This window comes from Pocillopora verrucosa, chromosome 8, assembly GCF_036669915.1.
Source record: "Pocillopora verrucosa isolate sample1 chromosome 8, ASM3666991v2, whole genome shotgun sequence".
Classification (NCBI taxonomy): Eukaryota; Metazoa; Cnidaria; class Anthozoa; order Scleractinia; family Pocilloporidae; genus Pocillopora; species Pocillopora verrucosa.
This window is the reverse complement of record NC_089319.1, coordinates 19058703-19085484: the sequence shown is the minus strand read 5'-3', so window position 1 is coordinate 19085484 and position 26782 is coordinate 19058703. Positions and strand designations below refer to the sequence as shown.

Here is a 26782-nt window from a genome sequence, read left to right as displayed (position 1 = left end):
GTAATTACAATCAATAATAGAAATTACCTTTCGTACATCAAGCCGGAAAGGCTGTTTTTCCTGGTGTTAAACGTTGAATTAATGATTACGGTTGAGGTGGTATTTTTTCTCAATGACTTTTCTCCATCCATATTATAACAGATTTCTAGAAAATACAAGTAAAGAAGTTCATTTAAAAAAGTATGCACACGAAAAAGGAAAATTTAATGCAAAAAAAATTAGGATGGGAGAACGGCTCGGTAAAGTTAAGACTAATTATTGCCCTTTTAAGTGTAATTAACGAACCTCATTTAATTATTTATTTAAAAAAGTATTTACATAAAAATTACTTCCATTAAAAAAAACCCACACGCACAAACATCATTTGTGATGACTACATACAATCAAGTAAGATCGTTAATATTTAATTTATTAAATAATATTTAATCGTTATTATTTAACATATTAAATAATTCATTTTGAAAAGATTACGAGTGAAAGGCAGCATTCAAGTTTACTTGTTTGAGGGAAACTATTATTTAAAGAGGTAATCATGTGTATTACTTGTACTTGTACTTTTGAGGACCTGAGCGGAACTATCGACTGATTGACGAAAGAGTGCAAATATGCAAATATTGCTTGAGAAAGTTTTAAGAAACGTGACGAAACTGTGAAATCGTGAAGATTTTGTAAGGATCGCAGACTTTCGGCGAGCTTCGGAAATCGATGACTCGATTTGTGGCTCATATACAGACCGATAATTCGTATCGCAGCAACACTGTAAGATTTATACTAAACGGGATCTGATTGGTCAAAAACTTATCATTAATTGTATCAGGAAATCCATTGTTATTCCCACACTATGACATAACGGCAATTTTCAATTGAGAAATAAAAGTAATCAAGAATTCCTTTGATTTTACCTTATTTCGCATTGTGATTGGTTCAGCGAAGTCGTTAAAACTAAACCAAGTATCGACATGGTCGATCGTGTTTTCCCGCGTCGGGCAGTTACTTGTTTTGACTCTTAGCTCTTTCAGTTGCAGTCTTTTCCCTTGTTCTGATTGTCTGTTGTGATTTCTGACTTAACCTTTACACTCCCGTCTGCCATACAACTCTTATGATTTCAATTCAGAGATTTTGGTATTGGATCAACTTACAACCCCCAAATTTATATTTTTATTCATTCTCATCACTAGTGTGCTTGATATTATTTTGATATTGTAAGGAGAAATTCTGTCTTGGTCACTCATGAGAGTTAAAGGACTGTTTACCACGGCACAACAGCCTTCTCTGGATGTTGAATAAGCAAAATCGCCCACAAATCCTCGTGTCTTGATATTTTAAAACTTTCCTTGTGTTCTTCTAACCTATGATTAAATTTCAAGTGGATTAGTTTGAGGACCAATCAAAAGGATGCTCTGTTGCTTACCTTCAATAACCAGTTAAGGTAAAAGTAATCATAGGCCTAAATAATTTGTGATTCTTAGTTTGAATTCTGCTTATCTTCTTCGTACAATATTTCCTCATTGAAGTTTGAAGCAAATTGCTCGATAAAAGTAACTAAAAATAGTCCTACATTTGTTGCCATAGTGACCAGAAGCCCCTTTAATAGCAATTATCATTTCGTCTGCATTTTTAAAAATGGTTTCTCACCCTTTAAATCTTTAACCCCCAAGATCTGATTGTTATTTCTCTTCTCTTGTTGCACTCATCTCCCTGTAAGTTAGTTACGAGAAGTGTTCGATCAATATGACAACTGACTCATAAGTTTCAGTATTTTCATTACCTGTTTGCTGGATGATAAATGAATGTTATTGGGAGAATTTCGAAGTTACAGGTGAAATTCCTTTTCCAAAGAGTAGTTTCTTTCAGGTTTTGCAGATTATTTATACAGTGATTTGATTTTTCACTTTATGTGTGCCTTTACAGTATTGTGCGTTTTTCTTTTTGCCATGTAAGCATCAACCGGCTTCTTTTCAGTATAGAATCTTTCATGTCTGTATATGATCCTTTTGAGTAAAGCACTTGCATGTCACAATTTTCCTCATATATCTCTCTATTTTTCTTTATTCAAACTGTGAATTTCTACCAACGGTCGATAAACTCAGACGACGACAACTTAGTTATCTTCATTTTCATAAGCAAATAACTGATATTTAATCCTTATTCACAGGAAATTAACCAGTTCTTTTGTAAAAAAAGTTATTACCCAAGGAAAATAATTTAATTTTGTGCTTGGTTTTGCGCAATAAACTTTCCCTTTATGTTGAATTTGCAATATTTAATTCAGTGCGTCTGTAGTATAAACAAATATACACCGAAATTGCAGCAGCCGAACCTATACAAGTCTCACATAATTCTTAAGGTTTCAAGATTTGTAATGGAATTTCTCACAATTTTTTAAAAATAAATTAATTCGTAAATCGTGCAATCTCACATCTTTCTACAGCGAATTTCAAGTCGCTCCGTTGTCAATCTGCTGCGGTTCGCACGGAGAAATTCATGGTTGGTCGAGAAATGGGATTAACGTTATTACTTATTTATGAAGTCGTTCCAAACGAATGACCATTGACACTTTGTGATCAAAATAATCACGGGGTTGATCGTGGAATGAGTCGAAGGAGTTCTTGTCAAGCTAAAATGTAGCTGATTTTCTGAAAAAAACTATAAGGGATGTGATCTGGAGTTTATAGCTGTGCAGACGACAGATGACGACTCTGCAAGCAGAAATACGTCTTAACAGTCTCAAAAGTAAGACACTGCGCTCCGCTGAAGATTTCCTGCCCGAATATCAAACATAAAATTTGATGTTTCTCTTTCAGCTGTTGTGTTTCGATTGGAAAGTTCCATCAATAAGCCAGTTGGAGATGAGAACGTGCTGCTTGCTCCACTCTGCGATGGCATAGAGGCGATTTTTAGATTTGGATTGAAGAGTAAGTTGAGGAAGAGATATGTGACTCAATTACCATAATTTTGATGGTGTGTATGCCGTAATCATGGGTTCGATTCCTTCGTCCTTCTAAATTGAATAGTTTTTTCGTCGCTACATCAGGATTTGACAGACGATGCGTTCTCTTACGAAAACCCAGTTTTTCTTTCAATCTGTCGAAAATCACTGTATTAATGACAAAGATTTGCTTTTTCGTCGGTCGTTTTGGCGGTGGAGACCTCACTCAAGCGTGGAGATATCCCTTGGGTTTTTAATAATTTGCATTGTAGGGCTAGTATGCGTGTCTTTCTTCGTTTACCGATTCAACCAAGCATCAAAAGAAAGAACTTGAATCAATCTCGATGCATTCATTACTGAATCATTACAGAGAAGTTTATCTTTTCATTTTGGCTGGCAGGTGTTGCGAGAACCCGTTGACAGTTTGTTTTCACCGCGAAACGCGAAACTTTTCTTCAAACCTATTCACTTGAGTGGGTTTTAAGATGTTTGCGTCACTGTTTGAAATTATGCACATTTGAATCAAAATTTTCTTCCGCCGAGAGGCTTAAAATTTGAAGTCGTTCTTTATAAAAGTTAACGATTCACCATGATATATATTTCTTGAACGGTTCGTCGGCGATTAAGTCTCAACAATTAATACCATGAACTTTCCGAGTGGAAATGAAATCCATTAAACCGCGCGAATCTTATCTTTTTAAATTGTACCACAACAAAAGGTTGAAAATCAAATCAAAGAGCTTGGTGTTAGCTGGTGAACAAAAATTTCACCACACGCCAAAACCATCTTGCTTTTAACTAGCAAATCACGTTCTTTTTGCACTTAACAGCTAAATCAAATAGCGCGGGTTATCAAAGAAACATCTTTCAGCCGAAAATTTAGACAGCCGTTGCACGCAAAAAAAAAACCTTTTTCGACCTTAAAGTTTCCACTTGAGAATATACGACTTCCCTAGTTAATTATTATTTTTCAGAGTTTGTTGCGTCATCACCAATTGCGCTAATTTTCAGTGGGCAAATTTCTGCCTTTTTCTTTTTAGAAGACGAAGCTTTGATGCAATTTGTAACTTACTCCATTATCCGAAGTAAATTTAATTCCAAGCGCTAGTCAATATAGACAGACCAAAGGCAAAGATAAATCTGCATGTTTTGATTTACGAATGCAAATTTCTTCAAGAAACTCGCCATGTTGGAAGTTTGGCGGCAACTTCTGAGGAAACTTATGCAGAGACGCACTGCTTTCTATCCTGCGACTTTAAAATTGTAATTGACCAAGTTTCTTTACATAAGTTCCTTTGCTTTTTTAACTCCTACTAAGATTTGTAAATTCGTACACCCAAAAAGCAGAGCCTAAGGTACATGAGGATTGCTTGGTATTTCAAGCGTGAAAGAAAGTTCTAAACCTCCTATTTAAACCACGCTCTTTCCGTTAGTCTAATAAAGCGCTAAATAGCTCTGTGTTTCACCATTGTCAGCTTGATGTCTGTGAATTTTACCTAACTCAAAATGAGAAGGTAAATTTTTACTGCGCCTTCTTTTCTTGTATATTCTATGAAGCTTTATAGAACTTGAAATTCACCGAATTTATTAAAGCCACACTTTTCGTATTCATGTCTGAATGTGAGGGAACCATCCATGGTTTTAGGGTTTGCTAGTTTTTCGGCTATTGTTGCTTTTCGCAACAATCCTTGAGCTTAAGTTTCTGTTTTCTGTTTACGCCTTGAGTTGCATTTTGCCCAGTATACGTTCCTTAATGCTCCAGGCAAATCATATATTGCACCATTGTATAATTTGAAAGCTTTATGCATATTCAATACACAAGTTCATACAAGTCTTGTCTAGAGTTATAAGCCATGGAATGAGCGCCAAATTTCCACCACCAGCTGCACTCGCAAAATGTGTAAATCCCAAGTTCAATCGATCTCCAAATTGGGGTTCAACGCCACGTTATTTCATATCAGCTTGCGCCTTATCATCTTTTGCGCCGTCGAGTTGATCTGAGTTGTTTTGTTGACTTGCGGGAAGTATTCCAGGTCGATCAAGCGTGGAAGAGCGCTGAAATAAAATGTCCTATGTGTCCCATATCCACACAGATGTTGATCAGAACTAAGCCCACTACGCTTATTTTGCTTAGAGTTTCGATGTTTGATTGAAGTAATTTCTTCATGCTTATTATATTTTGTCAAAGAGTTGATTCGATTTTAGACATTGTTTGTATCGAGGTTTCGACATTCCTTTTTTTAAAGTCCACTTGAGCTTTATTCAAGAAAGTCAGCCCTTCAGTTATGGCAGTCGAAAATTGCACGCAGTTAAGATCACACTAACTTAAGTCATTGTTTTAGCTTTGTGCGCTTAACAATTAAATTTTAGTGAACTTTTGGAGGTTCAGTTTTTCCTGCGTAGAGGCCGCATGGACGCCTTATGCAATCAACCATTACTGTGGCAAATTAATAGTTTGAGTATTTTCTTTAAGGGTGCGTACACATATCTGTATTATTCTCCAAATAAATTGAAAATTATTGCTTGAGTATTTAAACTAAAGCTTAATTCTAACAATTCCGGCTGATTAATAGTTGTACCGGTAGTTTTGATTGATTTTATGGTAGGCATGTATACCACCTACGCTTACTCGTTCAAGTGTGAAGAAAGTTATAAAAACTTTCAGTATTGTTATGCATACCATTCACTCGTGCAGAAAAACGACAGTGCTTCTCGTTTGTGCGCGTCAAGAGTGCAGTGCATCATTAACTCGGCAACCGCCTGCGAGAATTTAGCTTTTGATGTTACTGATGGGATAATTGAATTCCGTTCGTTTTAGGTTCCGTGTTCGGTCTCAAGAAATGGGATTACTGGTGTTGGATAGAGGCGCTGATCGATTACCTCCCCAACGATAGGTGCGGTCTCTTTTTTGGAACTCCTAATTGAGTGTCGATAATAGAATGAGACTGTTTGAATTTTCTTATAATTTGTTCTGTGATTGGTCGAGACTGCAAACTCTAACTCCCTCTCAATCAATCAGATGCACACCGGAAGCCAGATGCGCACCGGAAGCCAATCTCCACGACCACTTTGTTCGTTTTCACTTTGAATTACCAATGGCTTTTAGTCATCTTTCTCTTTTTTGTGATTACTTTATTTGGTTTATTTCGATACTGAGACAAAAGTTCTTATATTATAATAATTTGTTCATCCATTTGTTCATCTAATTGTTTTCATCGTTTTATGACAATTATTGTTATTATTTTTTAGGCAGAAGTTGGCCTACATACATGCGGTAACGTTCGTAAAATCATGCAAGAAGGTAAGAAGCTTTATCATATGGAACTTTCTCAACTCAGTTTCACTTTTTATTTCTGCTCTATCCGAAGCGTTCCAACGGGCATTCATTGATAGATAGATAAGATAATATACAGATAACTTTATTTATACGTGGTAAAATCCCTCGGCACAATCTGAGACTATAAAATATCTAATTCTGCCTATCTAAGCTGATTTATAATTCCTACACTATTACAAGAATAAAAACTTATTATATCATGGGAAAGGCTGTTCCAAAACATAGTACTCCTGTAGGAAGAGCTCACTTTCAAATAGTTGGTGCAGGGTTGTGGAATAGCCAATATATTTCTCAGAATTTCTCAGTCGGTACCAAGAAACATCATTTCGGGATTTAAATCGAGATCGAAGATGTTCAGGGTTCAATCTAAATCAAGTTTTGTGCATCCTAACAGAGATAGCCAGCCGATCGAGTGCTTGTAACAGCTCTTCAATATCGTCCTCATTGCTTGCATAAAATAAAATACGGGCTATGCGGTTGTGGAGCTTCTGTATTTTTTCACATAGGCCAAAACCGAAGCTGCCCCAGAAAACGCTACAATATTCAAAATGAGGCTGGATAATGCTGTTACACATATCAATGAGATCACCTAAGGCATCGAGACCAGGCAATTTCGCCCTTTAACATGATAGACAGCGAAAAGTTCTCTTTGTTATTCACTTCTTTGGCGCTTTTTTCCCATTATTCTCAGTTCGTTTGTTTGTTTTTTTTTTCTTTACTTTCATCAGTTAATGACAATTACTTATGAGTTCTGTGTTTTCATCTATACCTACAGATCAACTCATACCAGGGATATGGCCGACAATTCATTCGCCTCGCTCTGATGAAGAGGCTTTTACCGTATACAGTTCAGAGTCTAGCCAACTCACCCATACTCAAGGTATTAATTTGCCGCGGTTTAATTTATTATACTACTAACGAAAGAAAGAACCAACATTTGAATTTGTTATGAAGATAATGACCTCTTAGTCCTGGACCTTATTCTGGTCCACTATGACGGGGTGCTAGTCTGACGGGGTGCTAGTCTGACCAGGTCGCCCCAAACAAATTTTCAAGATTCCCTCACCTGTGTTTTCGGTTGGTTCCTGTTTTCACGTCTGCGTGGAAAGAAGCAGTTTAAGAGTAGAGAGGTTTATACCAAACACCACACAGTGACCCGGTCAAGGGTCAAACCCTGATGACTCCGTCTCCTAGAATTGATTGCTTTTATTATTGGACTTTGAAGAATACGTTCCTGTTAGCCATGAGTCGCTCACCCACAGAATATTATTTGTTTTGTTTATATTACAGTACTGGTACAGAAACTCTGCAGTTGTTCGCGATAAAGTTATGAGAGGTTGTATTAAACTTTTGATTTTACCAGTTCAGAAGAAACGTATTCTTAAACTTAATCGGGTGTATAGAGAAAGCAGAATTTTTCTCGCAATGTTAATGGGCACATCTTCTTTCTTCAGAATTGTTTCTGGAAATCTTGAAAGAAGTAAATGAGCATGTTTTCACCCTGGACTTCAAGGTAGGTTGGAGGGGAAATTCTATTTAATTCTACCGAGTTGAACTTCTATTGAAATAAAAAGACAAAATGATAATTCATCCGCGAAGAGAAATATTAGGGTGTATTCATATCTGCTTTGCTGTAATTGGTCGAGAAAACAGATAAGCTCTGCTACTCTATCCCGTCAAAACTGTATGTAAGGTTTCACCTGTTATGCAATTTTTATATCTTCGTGGGTTGCTTTACACGGAATTTCAAAGTTAATTTTGTTTGTCCTCCGGTGGCATAAAGTATTATAATGAAAATTAAAATCACTAGTTTGTTTTCTCCTGTTTCCCCTTCTGCAGAATTGCAGTTTCCTGGATGAAACATGGTTGATTCCTGTAAGTTTATTTCTCCTTTTTTGTCTTCATAAACGAATTAAGTCCATTCCATGTTATAAATCGGAGCGTTTGGTGCTTTCTTTCTCGCGAAATTCAGGTTCTCAGGCACGTTGAAATCGTACCTTGTAAACAGCTCGGCTTGATTGTAAGGTGAGTGATATTTTCTGTTTCCTGAACGTGAGGAACTTTGTGTTCAAACGGAGTGCAATTGAGATAATAGGGACCTTTAGCAAACCACGACGGCGATGGAACGTGGTAAAACAAAAGATCTAATGAGCAGAACAATAGCTCAGCTCGTGCGTTTTCAAACTGTGTACATTTCTTAGCCGTCCTCTGCAAAATAACAATGTGAAATCATCAAAATTTGCGTGGTCCGAGAAAGGAAACGTCGACGGCAAATTCCATTTGAAACTCAACGCCGCTCTCATATGCTATGCTGAGGTTAACTTGCGGCGCCGTAAGGGATGGTAATCACACCCATTCAATCGACGTCCTCTTTGGCGTTGCCTTCCAAACTGCTAAAGGTTCCCAATAGGGAATTTAAGAAACGACGACGGCGACGCCGTGTACAACGTCGGTTCAAAAGTGAATCTTAATTTTACCAACCAATCTCGCGATACTCAAAGGTAATTTAGTTTGTTTTTCAGGGTCAAAACTATCTCGAAACTGAAAATGGAACACAACGTTAAATTAGAGGTAGAAATTTAAGAAATTAGCCGTCGTTGTTCACGTTCTCTTGATGACCCAAAGCTTGGTCATTTCACGTTGTTGTTTTGCAGAGGACGCAGAGAAATCTACAAAAATCTATAACACACGTACATAGCCATTGTTCTGTTCATTAAAACTTTTGTTCAGGACGTTCCCGTTGCCGTTGCCGTCGTGGTTTCATTTAAACTCCCTAATAACAGACTGTAGATCTTGTAAGGGAGAGCGCTAATCACGGGCACCTTTTAATAACCCTGTTGGAATACCCATTCAGACACATATATTCCCGAAAATTGATGTATTCTTGTTTTTTTGTTTTTTGTTTTGTTTTTGCAGAGCTGTGAACGGGCGAGTCATAGTGGCTCAAGTGAGGAAAAACAGCGCTGCGGAAGATGTAAGCAAAAGCCAATTTATAATTTTTGATTCATGTATTGTACTATTTGTTGATAATGTTGTCATCAGGGAAAATGTACTTACTCCAAAGTGGTTTTACGGTGTCTGGTCCTTTTCATTCCCTTTTTGTCTGGTTCTCTCTAGTGCAAGCTGGTATGCTAGGGCGAGTTGTCTCGAATTGGGTCTCCATTATTGACTTAGGAGTGGTCCTTCAGCCAACCTTTACTCCGGATGCGCTGCTATATTGATAGAAGCGATGCGTGTGGACATATAAAAAATACCATAAGAGAATTAAAAAAAAAAACTGATTAATTCGATGACTTGCAATTTTCTTTTTTGATTGATCATTTCCTTAGGCTGGCATCGCTTATGGCGACACACTGGACGAGTTAGTAGGGATAGTTCTGCGCAAGACCACGGCTGGCAAGGTAAGCAAGTCGTATGAACTGATTTCCAGAACCCCTCCATGCATGATGGACTTTGAGTCTAACACAAAGATCATGGAGCATTACTTCTGAAAGATTTTCCAACATTGAAATTTCTTACGGGCGGGTGTAATTAACTGTTCGTTCCCTTTCAATTTGTTGATCGTCTGAAGGCGAAACACCGGTAGACCCTTCGGTGGACGTTAGTAAAGGTCCGTGATTCGAGGCCTTTAATTTTTAACCGATCAGGTTTTCATTAATAATTCAGGTCGAGGTTTGGGTAAAATGGAATTACTCGTGATGTACGAGGCTATCCTCTTCCGTTATTTACTCTTGAGCTCATTGACTCTTTAGTACGGGAGCTAATCTTGGTCTCTGTACATTCCGATTGAATTAGGATGTTGCGGCACATCTTATTTTTACCCTCCTCCCTCCCCTTTCCCCGCTCCTCCCCCCCTTCATCCATTTTGACAAGTTTTCCTGATAGCTATTAGTACCCATGTGTACTCTCGCGGCGAAGAAGGCATTATGAGTGAAAGTGTCTCAACCCAAGAGACGAAGCGCTAGGACTCGGCTAAGGCTTGCTGTTCAACCAGGTCTTTCTCTTCAAATGAATGTAAATTTCTCAGCGATAAAAGGGCCAAAGGAACTCAGAGGTCACCCCACTATTAAGTCTTTTAAAAAACTTTTATTTGCTAAATTGTCCTAAAAATTGGTTGCATTCGCTTCACAGGGCCACTCCATCACTGGACATAGCTTTTTTTTCGCGCAGCCGCAGAGAGCATTACTGTAATTACCGCCGATCCTTTTAAACAAGAGACGGATAGCGACTTTGGCAAAGCTCTCCACAACAGCTGTCAGGATTCGAAGGATACTCCATTTCATGCGTCAAGACACAATGTAATGACATTTTATTTTCATTTCAGTGAGAAAGATGTATTGTCCTCTAAGAGGTTTGAGAGAATTCGCTCTTCGGAAAAACTTTCGTTTCGTGACAACTCACATTCTCGTCGTCTTTACTAGGGCCAAATTGGACATATTTCCAGGCTTCCTTGTTCTTGTACAATAACTCAGCTTTTTTCCAATTTTGATTCTTGTACCTTATTGTGCATGGAAGACTATAGGAGGGGGTATTTTGTTGCGACAAATTTCCGCCGCGGTATTATAAAAGGACCTTGAAAGTTTCTCTCGGTTTATTGTTCCTAGGGAAGTCCTGCCCATAAATCTTAATACTCTTCTCTCTTCAGTGCTATATATGCAGCCACGGTATTAGGGAAAATTGGCAGTTTGAGAGGTAAGCTGGATCAGCGCCTTCCTATTTTCTGTACCCCCCTACCCCATCTTATCCCGGTAAACTTCAAATTTGGCTGTCATTTTTGTTATCTCGGTTATAACGCTGAGTTCTTTTTTTTCCTTTAGTCAAATTTCAACGCACCCTTGCCATCATAATTCACCTTTCACTTTTTGTGTCCCGATTGACTTTTACAATAAAAAATCCCATCGTTCTCCCCGGCTACACCTGGGTTTATCTGATCCACTCGGTCTTGTTACCGGGAACCCGACAATGGCCTGAAATTAGCACATAAGTCTAAGATCTGAACTGTACTTCTCTTTTCCAAGTTGCATACATTTTATGGTAAATTGTAGTCGGGAGAAGTTGTTGTGTTATATCAACTAGGTTGTCACCTTACACATGATCCGTTTTTGTCTCATCTAAACACACTTCTGGTACATAATGTCCTTACATTGCCTGAGGTAGAGGTGACATATCTCCTACTTCGTGGGAATTGAAGGGATGAAGGTGCGTGGTCTCTGTCTCAGGCTCCTCTCTCCATTCTTTAGAACGTAGAGCGATTTTCGATAGCGTTAATCGTTTTGACCCAAAACCAAACTAATCACAACATCCAATATAGCAAGTGATACCTTTCAAAAGGAGGCAGCGAGATTTCTAATCTAAAAAAAGTGTTGGGAAGCAACAGTGCCAACGTTACGATTGGGTTTTTCATTTTGCATCTGATGGTTTACAAGGTTGACGGCGAAGTTTTGGACCAATCACAAAGCAAAATACAGCAACCCCAAAACAACCCTGGATTACATTATCGCACTCATTTGGGAAGTTACTCAACAAGTTCCAAACTTTAAAATTACTGACGCAGCTCTCCTACGCTTGACTACTGTGGAAAAGGTGCGGAGGCAGCGTACAGATAAAGAGGAAACCTGATTATTTGTATAAAGATGTTAAACACAACACTGCTCCTTCTTCATATTTCCTTATCTTGCAATCAACGGATGGAGGTGTGGCAGTGATTGAAGACTCTATTTTGGACATTTTAAAACAGAACAACAAACCAAGGTGAATATTTTTCTTAACTATTCTAGACACCTGTTTCTTTATTTTTGCAGTCGTATAAACCCTGACTACCCTATTAAATGGCTGTCCGTTACTCGTGTTAGTGCTGGACACACCTAGATGTAAATATCCTAAAACTTTTTTGTTAAATTATTATATTTGTTCCAGCCTGTCTTCCTGAACCTCAACTGAGACAAATATTGGGTCCACAGATCAAGCGACATCAAAGGTTTGAATCATAAATGGGTAAACGTTGCCTGTGTGGTGTTGACATAATAAAAAGTTTCTTAGTATTTACATGTATTTCTTGAAAAATGACTTCACTCATTTGGATGACGTCACTCAGGAGGGTCTCAATGGGATAACCTGTTAACCGTTAAACGGCCAAAAATTTAGCCAGGTGTAAAATTTGATAATTATTAACTGTAATCGTAAAAAAAGTTAACCGTAAAATATTTTTCTGGTACCTGCATTGGAAAGAAATTAATCGTTACCCGTTAATCTGCTTTAATTTCAACCATTAGCCGTAGAAGCCATCACCCCATTGAGATACTCACTCAAGGTAACCTTTATTTCTAGGTGTTGGGAACACACTCATTTACTGAAACATCGTCTTGTGGTCGACGCACTGACAGAAAAGAAATGATAGCTTTCGTTTCAGGGTAAGTAACTGTTTGTGAGGTTATTTTTCATGTTTGCCTGTTTTTGTGTCGCTCGGCCTCACGGTGTGTCCGACTGACTGACCGTCTCTCTCTCTCTCTATTTGTTATTCGACCTGTTTGCCAATATAGTGGTCAGTCTCTCATGGCTTCTGAAAAGCATGGGGTGTAAAAAAAATTTAAAAAAACAGCGCCTTTTTCCTGTTCAGAGTCATGCTTACTTGATTATCAATGTGTATCCTTCACTCCTTCTGTCTGCTTCTTTGACTCTTTTCCATAAACTTTTTTTCCTCTTCTCGAACATTTAGACAACATGTGATGTTGTCTATTTTACTTCTTTCACTAACTTTTTTTTAAGTGTTAGTCGTGGGCAGTTTGCTCTTTGCTTCAAACTAAGAACCAGAAATTTTTTCTTATTTCAGGGAAACAACGTGCAATATGGCGAAACATTTTTTATTGCTATGTGTTTGAGATGACAACGGAAAGAATCGTAAGTTCTTATGTAATTAATGAGCGTAATAAAAAAGGGGGGGGGGGGAGGGAAAGAATTAGCATCTTACTGGTAGTTAAAACGAAAGGGGTGCCGGGTTTTACCGTTATAATTTATCAATTTCCCTTGACAAAGAGGGGATCACGTGACATCGAGGACACTCCTTGGCTACGCCCTTGAATATCTTTGGTACGAAGGGGTGGCAGTTTAAATTTCCTAGAAAATATGTCTTTATTCCTCATTAACACAACATACTCTGTTTTTATTTGTTTTCAGGCCAAAGTCGTTTTGTATAGCATTGGTAAGAAATTGAGGAATATTAGATATGAAACAATGTAGTCATTTTGTGTACCAATATACCCCAATATCTGAATTAGCGTTATATTTGTTTTTTGTTTCTGTTGTTGTTGTTGTTATTTTTTTTGGCTTATCCTGTTTTTCATAAATAGCAGTCAGTTTGATGTTTTTTTCTCCGTTTTTGTGTTGTTGTTTGCTATCAACATGAAAAAAATATATTTGTCACCTGAATTCCTTTTTCATTTATGTCTCCAAAATGCACTAATTATTTTAAGAGGGTAAATTTAACTAATACCCCATCCACACCAAAGCTTAAGCATGTTTTAGAGTTGTTTTGTTAAACTCAGTTAACTTTTTTTTCTTCGTAGAAACTACTTAACCTAAATTTTTCTGACTTAAATTTAGCACAATGGAAATGCAATTTAGCAAGTACTTGAATCCTATGGAAAATTAAGTTTTTCAGTTCTCTGTTTATGATTTTCATTCAGAAAAAATCAGTTTAATAAACATGTTTTGCTGGTGTGAATAGGGTATTAGCTTTTATGACTCCATTTTTATCGTAGATATGCGAAGCATAGGAACGAGTCGTGTGAGGATTCGATAAGCAAATTCCATAGCGTTAGCACGGCTTTAGGAGTCTGGGGACCACATGCATCCTTTTAGCCCTTCAACTCCCATGAGTGACAAAGATAGAATTTCTCCTTACAATATCAAAACGATGTTAAGCAGACAAGTGATGAGAGTGAGAAGAAAACTACTAATAAGGAGATCATTTGTCGATCTAACACCAAATTCTCAGTATTACAATAATTTTATAGAAGACAGTAAGAGTTAAAGATGGCGGACCAACTGTTGATTATATTGGACCAGATGGGGAGGCCTTTTGTGAAGATGACGGCTCAATTCTGTTTTTTGGAATCAAAGATCATTGGCTTTTATTGCATTCACTGCATTTTATAATTATATTCTGCACAGTAACTCCGTGTGTTCACCAAAGTCTCACCTTAATTTTAATCTCTTATTGAGTTTAATCACTAATTGAGTTTTCGCTGCATTTACAGCTGATGGTTTCCTACGTACAGTGTGGTTTGTGTGAGGAACACAACTTCAAATGGGACATCGGGATAGCCTCTGCACGTAGTGACACCTCATGCAGTTCAATACACAGTTTGTGTTTTTTATTTCACCAACCAAAACGTGCCTCAAGTTGATCTGAACTTGAATGCCCGCGTTTTGATGTACATTTCAACGTTGCGTACTCTATATAGACGTGCACAATGATAACACACAGAATTTCATACTGAATGGAGACAGAATTTGTTACATCAGCAGGATAAGAGAGCTGTAGAAATCTCACAGCAGCTTTTTGTAACTAATGAGGGGAAAAATTGATTTTTTCCACTCAAAATGTGAGAAGGGAATTCGCTTTTCCTTTACGTTTGAGGACAAGGCCTTGTGTGCTAAAGGGTTCGATGAGAATTAACTAACTGACTTAAATGTAAATATTTTTTCTTATTACATCGGTGAGGCTTTGATATTCCTTTAGTTAGTTGATTTACCAACGTCTTTCTATCAAATATTAATTTGACAAAAGAGGAAGGTCAATAGAAGTAGCTGGATCTGAGCTTTTATTTATGGGAAATGTTTTTCCTAACCTGTCCATGCACATCCGAATTTAGGGTGGAAATATTTGGAGAATTTCAGATTTAATCTTGCATTAAGAGGGTTATATAGTTGACACATGAATTTTTTTGTTTTTATTTATTCTTTGAAAATAAATCTGCTTCTTTTATAGTTGAATTCTCAGAATACATTTGAAGTTTCCAGTTAGGTGCGTAGCAACTAATCATTATAATAACGTATTTGATAAACATCCTATGTTTTTCTCTTCTCAACACTACAAAATGTTGTGGATCATTGCGGGAGGTTCTCCCTTCGATGTAAAGGTTTCAATACAGGCGTCTCATTAGGGCGAGTTGACGTTAAGAAGCTCGCGATCGTGTATTCAACCGGCCCTGTTTGATTTGGAGATAGAGGCAGTGGTGGGGGGATGGGGTGGTGATAGGTGTAATATTCAATCCCCCGCCCCAAACCCTCTCCTTATTTTTGACCGTTACTCACCCCTCCGGTGCAAATTTCTTCTTCTACCCAGCCTTCCATTGCCATTAAATCAAAGATGGTGTGCATAATTTTCGCCAACAACATGCTGAGCACTCGCCAAATTGCGCTTGTTCTGCAGGCTATTCGAAATAAATATTCGGAATTAAACTTCCCTTTTGAATTAAAATAATCCTTAGGTATACACAAAAAATTCTCGAGCCAGAGTACATAATTCCAAAACCTGATAACGAGAATTCTACACCACCGAAATGTTACGAACTTTTTTTTTATTTTTTTATTTTTTCTCTGCCAACACAAGTTTGCAGCTGCATTTACAAATACTGTAGTCAGTTTTTTGCTGTTGTCAGGTGTTTTGGACCTGACAATGCCTATCGTTAACTGAATAATCAATACAACATATGATAACTCATAGCTAGTAGCTGAAGATGACATTTCAGGTTAGCCAATATGTTTCTTTGTTAATGGCTATTGTTGGGGTTTTTAATTTGGACCCGGACGAACACAGCTTTCAAAAGCTTTTCAATCATTATCAACTTACTAACCAGTAAAAACTAATTAATTTGCTCAGTCTGACACAATGTCTGAACACACAAAAGAGATTGTGCATGATCAGGAAGCTTTCAACATAAATTAAACAGCAGTGCTATTGATTTCATCATTCATGTTTGCTAGCGTTCTTCACCAGTCACCTCTTTTACCTTTGATTTAATCCATCAATTTTTCTTTCAATGCAATTTTCCATGAAAACTTGTTGGTGTTAAGTAAAACTTCACAACATGACTTCTTCTTCTTAAACCTTCTACGACGTTCGTGTTAAGTTTTCCTGTGAAGTGATCTATATGCTAGAAAATTTCGTCTGTTTTTCCTCGACAAATCTCTCACAAAAACTGGCATTTCAGTTTTTGGATTTGTAGAATTTTGAAAGAAAGAGGCTCGTCATATTCTTTCATCCACATTGTTGAGGAAACGTGAAAATGATTCTACTACCAGCTTTCGTATTTCAAATCTTAAGTTATAAAAGTCAAGTCTCCCAGCTGTTTGGCTGCTAGAACTATTACCTTATTTGGTAAAGTTCAAACGCTTTCGTGAATTTGTTTGTAATGAATTGTGAGATAAGTATCTTCGGTTCTATTACTGTGGTCCGCTGTAAAATCCTGCTTGAATTGAAGGCGGTAACTCTAGTCTGTTGTCTGCAAATCGGCACATTACAATTGACCTGTTGAAGGATGGTTTCAGTAACAAAAACTGTTGACACCATAACAAAGCGTTAAATTTGCATTAAGAACTCTTGACACTTTATCGATAACGTCGCCAGCTTGAAAGACAGTTGCTCAAGGCTATATAGGTAGCGCTTGGTGAAAATGATAAAACGTTTTTTGCGGGGAAAATCCAAATATATGAAATGCTCATTGGTTTAGACGCCGCGCTTGGTTTCTTCAGCATTATAGGTAAATGTTTTAGTCCAAAGAAATCGTCTGGAGCTAGAATAACTTCTTTAAAATATAAATTATGAAAATGTCAAATCCAACGGAGGGAAAGAGTCGTTCGTAAGGCATGCTTCTCTTTAAGTCAGAAAAATCAACAAAGGAAAAAGGTTTTGATCGTTGCTTCTGTCATTCTTGAGAACGCAGAAATTTCTTTTGTTTGTAACTAAAAACCTCGATTCCCATTGGTCAGACTATACAAAACATCCACCAGTCACTTCCTTGATATGATTGGTGAAGGCGGAGACCATAATTTATTCCACTTGGCGAAACAGGTGAATTTCGAATTATAAAAGAAAAATTATAAACAACGGCAGACGCCAGTTACGATCAAACATTCGAAACCGTACAAAATGGAAGAATTCAAGGCCAAAACAAGTCGATACAGACACGAAATTGATCAGGCCGAGGAACGTGAAAAGGCCGCAATAAAAAAACTCGTGTTCGCAAACCACGAGGCGGATGAGAAGGAAAAGGAACGGGACGCACTAAAGAGGAGAAAACATCTACTGGAACAAAAATTAGATGCAGTGGAAGATCGAATTTTCGATAAAGAGAAATTCTATCGCGAAGAGCTTGCAAGGAAAGAGAGAGAAGATCGGCAGCGAAAGATTCTGGATGAATTGGAGGAGGAGGACGAACGCAAGTTTGAGAAGCTAGAAGCGGAGATTAGGCGATATGAAAATGCAGCTGATTACAGCGAGCATAAGTGTGCCGAGTGTCGGCGAAGGCTGCAGACTGTTACTCGTGAAACCGAGCGCTTTAAAATGCGTTTGCGAGCTGCCGTCGGAAAAGGAAGGGAGTTGGAGGAGCAGAACAAATTCGTGGGAAGGCATTTACGGAAATTGGAAATATCCGAAGAAAAACGGGGCGATCGCGAGGAAGCCTTCGAAAATAAAATTCGTGAGCTCTGGCAACTAAGGAGAGATGAGGAAATGCGTTACGAGGCGGCTGAAAGGAAAATCGGAAGACTGGAGGTGGAGAAAAGTGTGTTGAAGGAAAAGCTTTACGAGGAAACTCAGAAACTTGACGACGTGAAATCCATGATGAATGAGACCATGAACGGTCTTGGCCGTTTCTGAGGTATCCAACGAATTATTTACCACACAAACTAGAACACGAGAAAGTCAATAATGAACACTAGATCGTTTGGAGCCGAGGATTAACAACTTTTAGCAGCATTCACAAATCAGACCATCTCGAAACTGAAATATTGGATAACAATGTGTTCACAGGAATTGAAACTAAGCGAAATTTAAATGTTATTTGCTGTTTTCTTCATTTGAAAATAAATCGAGGATAGCAAATATAAGTGTGTTATGTATGGAAATTCTCCACGCCCTATCGTCGAACGCGTTAACTTTTACCGTCTCCAGGGATAAACGGCGGTATTAATATTTCTATGTTCTCCGGTAACTTTGAATTTTTACCTAGCTCAGCTTATGCAGAAAATCTTTAATTTCTACAGCGAAGTGAAAATAAAAATTTATATTTCTGAGATTTCGTCAAACAATGGCTGGCTATGTGTTTGCAGTACTAAAGAAATGCAAATTAGTTCTGTTCAGCGCTACACGTGTCTCGCTTTGTCATAAAGTCAATTGTTAGGTGACGTCACGAGTTGAAATCCACATATGATTTACCGCAAATTGCTGGAGCATTCTGAAAACATTTGTAGCCAGGTAATTTACCGATTAGCGAAACAATGCTGGCAATATAGTTTTTTGTCTTAAACGCTCTGGTACATAGGATGACATATGTTTGAATAAGCGCCAAACTATAGAGTTTAATCCGCCTCCTACTACTCATTGTCTCCCAGGGGAAAAATTCAAAATGGCGGAGATGTGCCAACAAGTGTTTTTTTTGTGGTTCCCTAGCCTAAAATCTGTCCTGTTCTTTTTCCATTTAAATATTTATTTGAAGGTCACATTCTCGGGAATTAACAGGACAACTGTTTATATCCTAAACTGACGAGATTTCGATATTTTTAATTCATTTTTATGGACAGATAAATTAGATTTGATTATCTGAAAGTAAATGCCTTGAAAACCATAAGCATTCTGGATTATTAACATTTAAGTCAATATCGATCTTCCGGCTATTTCTTAACACTGGTGTTTTTCCTTTAATGCGCATGTTATTTTCAGGTTTTCCTCTGGTCTGTGAAATTACGCACAAAAGAACTTGACCAACTAAACTATTTCTATCCTACATAATTGTACCTATTATGAAGTATGCTATTTCGCTATCAAACACTTACCGCTTACGGTATCTGTATGCTTATAAAACTTTACGCTAAAACTTTTTGGCTAGTTAAGTAGGTTACGGCAAAACATTTTTTTTTTCTCAACCGGGAACACACCTACCTAAGTTTAAGTAAAATATTAATGATTCACCGAGTCGTCTTAAACTACCTTAAGATTCATTTGGTTTGTCGCCAGCGTCTAATGTCCATTTTTTGTCAAATCGTCAATTTTCTCAGCGTTATTTAATACATGCAGATGTCTGTGTACAGTCTTATTTATCGTTATCGAGCCAACACTAAGTTTCAACTGAGGAATTTAGTTAACGAGGCAAGGGGCAGTACATAAGTGTCGATAAAATAATTCGGAAAATTAAACAGTAAAATCTCATCGGAAAGAAAAGGAAAACACGTTTTTTTCATTTACTTAATTCCTACATCATAATCGAGTTTTTTAGCACGGTAAGCCTCTTTTAAGTTTATTTTTGTTTTCTAAAAGTCATATTTACCTTATTATAGGAATGAAACGGCCTGACTGAACTTACTGGCAAACTTTTTCCGGAGTTGTGCCATATTCATAAGTCACGCTTATGACCACCAATTACTTCGCTCCATGAGTGGCACGTGACTTTGATTGACATTTAAACAACAAAAAATTTTCATTTCAAAGCAGAGCACAATTTTCTGTCAATCTGTGTGTTTAAGACGTTTCACTGCAATTGCCAGAAAAAAAAATAATTTGACATTCAAAATGGTTTTTGGAGTAATTGGATTTGGTCTGACATCCACAGCATTTTTGGTTACATTTGGCAAATATTTTACAAAGGACTGGTTTTGTTATTTCATGTTCGGACTGATATTGTTCGAAGTGTTAATGTTTGCATTGACGAAAGGAAAGAGCATTGACCCAGAAAGGCCTCCGACGAGAACGGAGAAGACTTCTTCAAACAGACCTTCGTCACCTCCTGCCTCGCCAAAGGCTGCCTCGTCGGCGAAAGCTTCCAATCAGTCACCCAAAAGCCAGACCAGTAACAAGCAGGAAAAGGCAGCAGAGAAAACAGCGAAGAAAGCTCAAGCGAAGGAGGCTAAGGCCGAAGCAAAGGCGGCAGCTGCTGCTAAATAGTTAGATTCATTGTTTAATCACAATTTTTTTTGCCGAGAACTAAAAAGTATCGGTGGTCTAAATATATCGGCTCTGTTATCCACCTGACTGAGGGCGTCCCTCGAGTTATGCATGGTTGGTTGTTGGCAGAGAAAACAAACTCATCTCACATAAAGAGGACGTTGACTTGTCTAACTGCTAACTGAAGAGTCTTCTCTAGAATACCATGATTTATTTATTTAGTGTTTATTGAAAATGAATAAGCATCTTTTCTATAGTGTTCTCAATTGTTCGAAATTTTCAGATTTAAAAGACATTAGACCATTTGTTTAAAGCTTGATTTTTGTAGAGATATTTGTACGAGACCTATTTCTTTGTTCATATGGTAATAATCCAATTTGTCTACATGGCCATTTAACCATTAGCAACTTGGCTCGATAACTTTGTTAAGTATTAATTATTTAGGGGAAAACGTTATTTTTGAGGTGTTTTTAGTTTTAAAAGAGTTGAATAAAACTCAGTTGGTTGTTAATATTTTTCGATCGTTGCTTAATTTCTTAAAGGAACGAGTGTTAATTATGTCAAATTACGCACAGGAGTGTTGGGAGCTGAATTGTAGCTTTTACTCTGTGAAAAGGAAAATGTCGCAGAAGGTTAAGAGAGTGACTCATAGACCAATCCACCTTTGTTTTGTAAGCAGATTACGTTCTGCAAACTGTAGCTTTTGAGACAAAGATCCAGGATAACTGTTTAGTGTTTGCCAACCCTTTGAAAAAATTTTAAGATATTTTTGCGCGCAACAAACCATGTTTTGCATATTGAACTGCTAAATACGAAGATACAGGTGGCTAGATTGTATGATAGGATTAGAGTTTGTTAAATTGACAAGTTGTCATCGGCCAGCAGGTGTCGTAATACACTCAAAAGATCTGTTTACAACTGAAATTCTTCAAGGAAAGACAGTCCCTTTTCAGTAATGGTGCATACCGCAGTCAAGACAATGCAAACATGTTCACTGTTACAGTTTTCGTACTTTAATGAGATTCGAGGAAAACCTCATCTCTTATCACTTCGAAAAGTTTCCGCTGAAACTGACTTTTCGTACGGAGAAAGTTATTCTCTTTGGGGCTGATTTGATAGCTGGATTAAAGTGTTTCATTTAAAAGTTTCTCTGCGTTTCGAAGATGGGATCGTAGAAACTAACAGCGCAATTTATGAATGTAATTATGTATTAATCGTAGGTAGATATGTTGTTTTTTTGGGGAATGTCTGAAGTTACCAAACAAGGTCTCACTACATGAAACGGGTGAACATCAAGAAAAGATGGGAAAATGAGCGGATAATCTAGAATTCTTTCTGGATAACAGAGAACCTTTTAGTTGAGTTACAGTAAAGAAAAAAAGCCACATTCATCTTTAATTAAAATATTGCTTCCAAATCACCTTGTAATTCCTGTTCAAGCCTAACACCAGTATAAAGATATAATTTCACAAACAAAAGCTTACGACTGAATATTTATTCTATCCCAGCGTAGGAAATATTGAACCCAGCGTTCGTATTTTACGCTCTCGTTTTGATCCATAAAAATTGGTGCCATGTAATTTTAAATAAAACAAATACTTCTCATCTGCATAGGAAATTGCTAATTATTTTCCAAAAACAATAAGTTGCAGGTGTTAGTATAATATTTCTCAGGTGCTTCCCGGGAATCTGGACAGAACTCAAGTTCTCGAGAAACTCAATACTTGTAAAGAACCAGAGCTGTAGTTGGAACACAAAACAAATGACGTTTTGCTAGTTGATGAACGCTCTACTATATCCATACTTCTCATCGAGTGAATTCGTTTGAATTAACCAAGGTAATCTGCTGTAGTTACATCGCATATTTTATCTTTCCAAGGCAAAAAGACGCTAACAGAGATCTTAACCTCAGGAATCGACGTTCACAACTGTAGCTCTCAAAGGGATAAATTTTAAAATTCATACTTTTTCGGTGGACTTTACAAATATGGTGTCACTATTTAGCCTGGTTGCCATATTCTTCTGCGCGATTCTCACAGCTCTACTATGGTCTTACGGCTTGCAGATTTTCACCAAGTGCATAAAGTTCATTTTGGTGATCATTTTTAAAATTATCAAACTTATTCTGTTTGGGAGAAAGAAGAACACTGAAGAAACCACATCAGAGGCCGACAAGAATAAAGAAAAGACGAATTGAAGAATGGCAATAACGCTTGTCTAACACTACTGACATTGCAATTGCAGAAATATTTATGCCATTCAGTTATGGATAACTAAGATGGAAATTGACAGAGACTTGAAATCGGCGAAAATTACTATGTTTGCAAAGTTATTTCATCTTTTTTTTTCAAAGCTTGATTTATCATTTTGTTAATGGTTTTCAAAGGGACCTGGTAAGATATATCTATAGTTATGTTCGTTGCCTTCTTTGGTAATATAAGATTATGTATGGGCGTGGTCAAAATTTCCAGAAGAGGTTTTCTATTTGATCAATTTGATTTTCTCGTAACCTGTTCGCTTTAAACTGTGTGAACCTTGTAAGGAGAAACTGCCTTTGGATCAGCTTCTGGGAGTCGAAAGATGATTATCGAGGTCTTGCTTAATCAACAAGTTGAACATGTAAGTAGCTTTTCTTCCAAAGTTGTACATGCACCAAAGGATATATATTCACTAGATTTTTTCTTTCCTTTTATTCTATCATGGCCATATTTTTGATTCATTGGGATACATCTCTGTATTTTCATTCAAACTGTTTAAATCTTCAGCAAGGTAAATCTTGGAAATAAAATTTTGATTAAAAAAAAGTATTTTTATTTATATATTGTTCTCTTGCACGGGTTTTGCTCTTTCTCTGTTCCTCGATTGCGATGAATTTCTGCAGGCCAACATTTAGTTCACCTCATTGAGTTTTTATTTTTGGTCGACGATGCATCGTACAAAAAGGAAATACTACTTCCTTTTGAATTACGGTGGGGTTGTGGCTGGAGGGTATACTTAACCCCTCCCCCCTCCCCCTCCTCCCTCTTTGTTGAGAAAAACATGATTTGCAAGGATAATGGTGATGGAACACCCTAATACTGCCCTGAGGCTAGGGGACGCCCCCAATGGAAAATCGTTCATGTTTTTCAGTGTTATTTCTATATCAGAGAACCATAATCCTCTGGTTAAATGCAAGACTTTTTGTTTTAACTTGATCATCAGATCTGAAGAAATGTACTCATGGTTCATACTGTGCGAAGAAAAAGGAGGAATGGTTCCTACTTTTGCAACTGAACATCATTATTGTAAAACCGGTGATATGTCACGGTTGCGGCAGCGCTAAAGGGGTCAATGTGACCTCCCTCTTTCTTGATAAATATTTTATTAAAAATAAAACAACGCGTCATGCCTCCAAATGCCAATGGCAAGTTATAGTTCGTATGCATGTACATCTAACTGTAACCCTAGTTCCTTATCACCAGTAAAACAGATCAGCAGGAGGTACAGATTTTTAAGCTCGCTGATGAAAATGGTTCACTTCAGCAGAAAAAAAAATTCTAAATAAGAAACCATGCTATTTGGAAATGTAACATTTTTTTTCAGTTAACAAAGAAAATAAATTTGCAAATGATACTAACTTATGTTACTATTTCTCTTATTCACATCTTCACATCATCACTACGTTTTACTTTTTGACCGTTTTTTTTTTCGAAAGACTGCTGTTCATTTACTTTCATCATACTGTAAAATTTTTGGGAGGAAAGGTCATTCACTATCCGCTCTCACTTTTGACAATAAAACTAAATAACGAGTCGGGATATTTTCTACCATCACGGCTTTTTTATCTGCCTTACGAGATAATTAAGGCTGTGCGTTTAGATGCAATTGAGCGACTTACATTGAATCGAATGTAGCGTTCTGATTGGCTGCCCTTTAAAGGCATTACATTTGACTTGTCTTTTTGTCAATCAACACACTTGCCTATGAAATGTTTTCCTAACCCACTATTTTTTGGGAGGGGCTTAACTTTCCTGAAGGTGGAAAGGAGCCGGCAAAAGTCTAGATATGCTCGCACACACACAATATAACAATAAATAATTAAATTAAACATGACAAAAAAAAAAATACAAAAAAAAAAAAACAGCAAAAAGATAAAGAATACTTTATTTTGCCCATGCAACATTATTGGCGAAAAATGCCAAACTTTTGACATTTTAAATTAAAATATTTAGCAGCGTGTTTTATTTGCATAAGTATTGTTATCAAACATTTCATAAAAGATCGAAAACATTTAGTGGTCAGAAAAAAATCAATGAGCTTTTTTCCTATCTTTTAAGCCTGTTTTTTAATTCGTAAAATCGTAATAACAAAATTTAAATGAAATTAATTCAACTGTTAAGTCTTTTGAATTCACAACAGTTTCGGTTTTTTGGAATGATATTGGACTGTGTCCAAATTCTTTTTGAGCCTTAAGTTGTTGGCCTTGGAAACATTAATTCATGGTATTGTTCACCGTCGTGTATAATTAATGCGCGTCAAAACAAAATAAAATGCATCACCGGTGGTCTTTTGTTCGAAACCTGCAAATTTGTAGCAGATCGTGACCAGGGCGAGTGTTTTTCTCGAAACATGTTATGTTCATTTGCACGTTCAGCAAACCTTAACTCGCCATAGACCGTGTCCGACGCCTCGAGTTTCTTTCAGAGTTTTTCGCTGTGAACTGTCAACACCTACATTACGGTCGGCGATGGCTGGACCTCCGATGATCGAAGGATCTTTGAAGAACACAATTCACGCACTCGCATTTGGTCTTATTTGCGCCACATTAGCTGTAAACTTTGGAAAATATTTCGTCCCTCGTTTTTTCCCGTACATGGTGGGGATCATTATCTTGATCGAGGCAGTTTTGTTCGCGCTGGATAGACCGAAAGACAACTATGAGAAATTCCAAGTTCATGGAATAAGAGGAACGCACACAATTGAAGGATCTCCTCAGATAACAGTGTCCGGGCCAAGTGAAGATCCTCAAGCTACACCCACTAGGAAGGGGAAGATGAAAGACAAGCTGAAGAAGGGAAGGCGAGAGAGTGGTGTTCCTGGTTCGCCAAGGCAAAGCCTTGTTCCTCCTCCGAGTCTTGGACAAGAAGCAATGGAAGGAAAAGAGACGGGGAAGGATAAAGTCAAAGAAAAGTCTGACAAGGAGAAGAAGAAGGAAGAAGAAAAAGAAAAGAAGAAAGAGAAGGAAGAGGAAAAGGAAAGAATCAAAGCTGAAAAGAAAGAGGAGAAGGAGAAAGGTACAGATGGCGATGAAGAAAAAGGAAGCTCTTGGAGAAAAAGGCGTGCAAAGACTAATAAACAGAACACGGTGTAATTACCCATGCAAGAACGATCATGAAATGACAAAGTAGCTTCCATTAGCTTGTCAACAGGTGCACTGAGCTTAATAACGGACATTTCACATAGCCTTGCACTGAGTACTTCCCTAATAACAGGATAGCAATGTAGCAACGAGCAGATCGAGTACCATTGTCAAAAAAAAGTCTTAGTACGATTTTTATGGCCGTGCTGAAATGGGGTGTTACTTCTAAACCAGCGAACAAATCAGTTGGACTAAAATCTTTGCAAACTTAAATTGCCATAAATTGTTAGTTTTACTTTGTCGTATCGAGCAATATTTTGTTTTTCCTATTTATCAGCCATTTTATACAGTTCTGCCTGCTTACCTAGACATCTATGTAACCTTGGTAACCTTGACAGTCATAGCTGGCTTGTTTACCTTTCTACTGTCGCAAAATTAATGACGCAACGGAGTTGGTATTCTGAGTAAAAGAATGTGTGACCGTTAATTGAAGAAGGAAAAGAACTCCTAAATTTATTTATTTATCTAATGAGCATCGGAAGGGAAAATATTTCATTCTTTTAGCTCAAGGTTCTTTTAACTAGTCTGGTTTAATGGGAGTATTTGCTATAGTGAATGAGTCTTGTTACTCGAGCAACAAGTCCAGTGAAGCTTGTAATCAATATTGGAAATCAAGGGCAAATAAAGAAACAGAAAACATTTACAGGGGTAAAGGTTTCGTTATTCAACTTACTCTTGCGACTCTGTCAGTAACATGTCATTAAGTGCTGGGATTTCATTTCGTCCTGTGTCTGCGTAATTGTAGACGATAGATAACCTCAACACCAAGTAACTCTGTCAAAACAGATGAGAGCTGAAGGCGAGTGAATTCTACGTGGGCTGTTAAGGCACGTTTCCCTTGATCTATCAGATTCAGGATTTCACAGAAAGCATCAAAATACGAAAAACCGGAAAGGCCAAAATTATTGTAGATATTGACTCAATTCTCGAATTTTAAGTAGGTTTATATTAATTCAC

At 37.4% G+C, this 26782-nt stretch overlaps 2 protein-coding genes and 1 non-coding gene across 3 annotated transcripts; all 3 read left to right on the top strand.

The window, feature by feature from the left end:
* The first annotated feature begins 2548 nt into the window (after positions 1-2548).
* On the top strand, positions 2549-13343 carry LOC131782647 (uncharacterized). The gene is made up of 17 exons (XR_010718529.1): positions 2549-2733; positions 2805-2915; positions 5748-5823; positions 6179-6230; positions 7042-7146; positions 7557-7602; positions 7721-7779; positions 8106-8141; positions 8239-8291; positions 9183-9240; positions 9596-9667; positions 10912-10958; positions 11850-12029; positions 12195-12243; positions 12594-12676; positions 13096-13163; positions 13299-13343. It is a non-coding gene; the product is annotated as an uncharacterized protein (transcript).
* A 3651-nt stretch (positions 13344-16994) lies between these two features.
* LOC131782745 (tropomyosin-like) lies at positions 16995-20932 on the top strand. Its single transcript, XM_066171214.1, has 2 exons — positions 16995-18144; positions 19975-20932. The coding sequence occupies exons 1-2, from the start codon at positions 17419-17421 to the stop codon at positions 20425-20427; spliced, it is 1179 nt and encodes a 392-aa protein (XP_066027311.1). The 5' UTR covers positions 16995-17418; the 3' UTR covers positions 20428-20932.
* A 4047-nt stretch (positions 20933-24979) lies between these two features.
* LOC131782798 (nucleolar protein 58-like) lies at positions 24980-26468 on the top strand. The gene has a single exon (XM_059099536.2). It carries the CDS (start codon positions 25154-25156, stop codon positions 25775-25777), a length of 624 nt encoding a protein of 207 aa, XP_058955519.2. The 5' UTR covers positions 24980-25153; the 3' UTR covers positions 25778-26468.
* The last annotated feature ends 314 nt before the right edge of the window (positions 26469-26782 follow it).

Bases quoted from the DNA above. Each gene is read 5' to 3' on its own strand.
- LOC131782745 (XM_066171214.1), top strand. From the start codon at position 17,419: ATGGAAGAATTCAAGGCCAAAACAAGTCGATACAGACACGAAATTGAT. The intron at 18,145-19,974 runs TGAGGTATCCAA...TTCATTTCAAAG, and splicing joins TGAACGGTCTTGGCCGTTTC to CAGAGCACAATTTTCTGTCA.
- LOC131782798 (XM_059099536.2), top strand. From the start codon at position 25,154: ATGGCTGGACCTCCGATGATCGAAGGATCTTTGAAGAACACAATTCAC.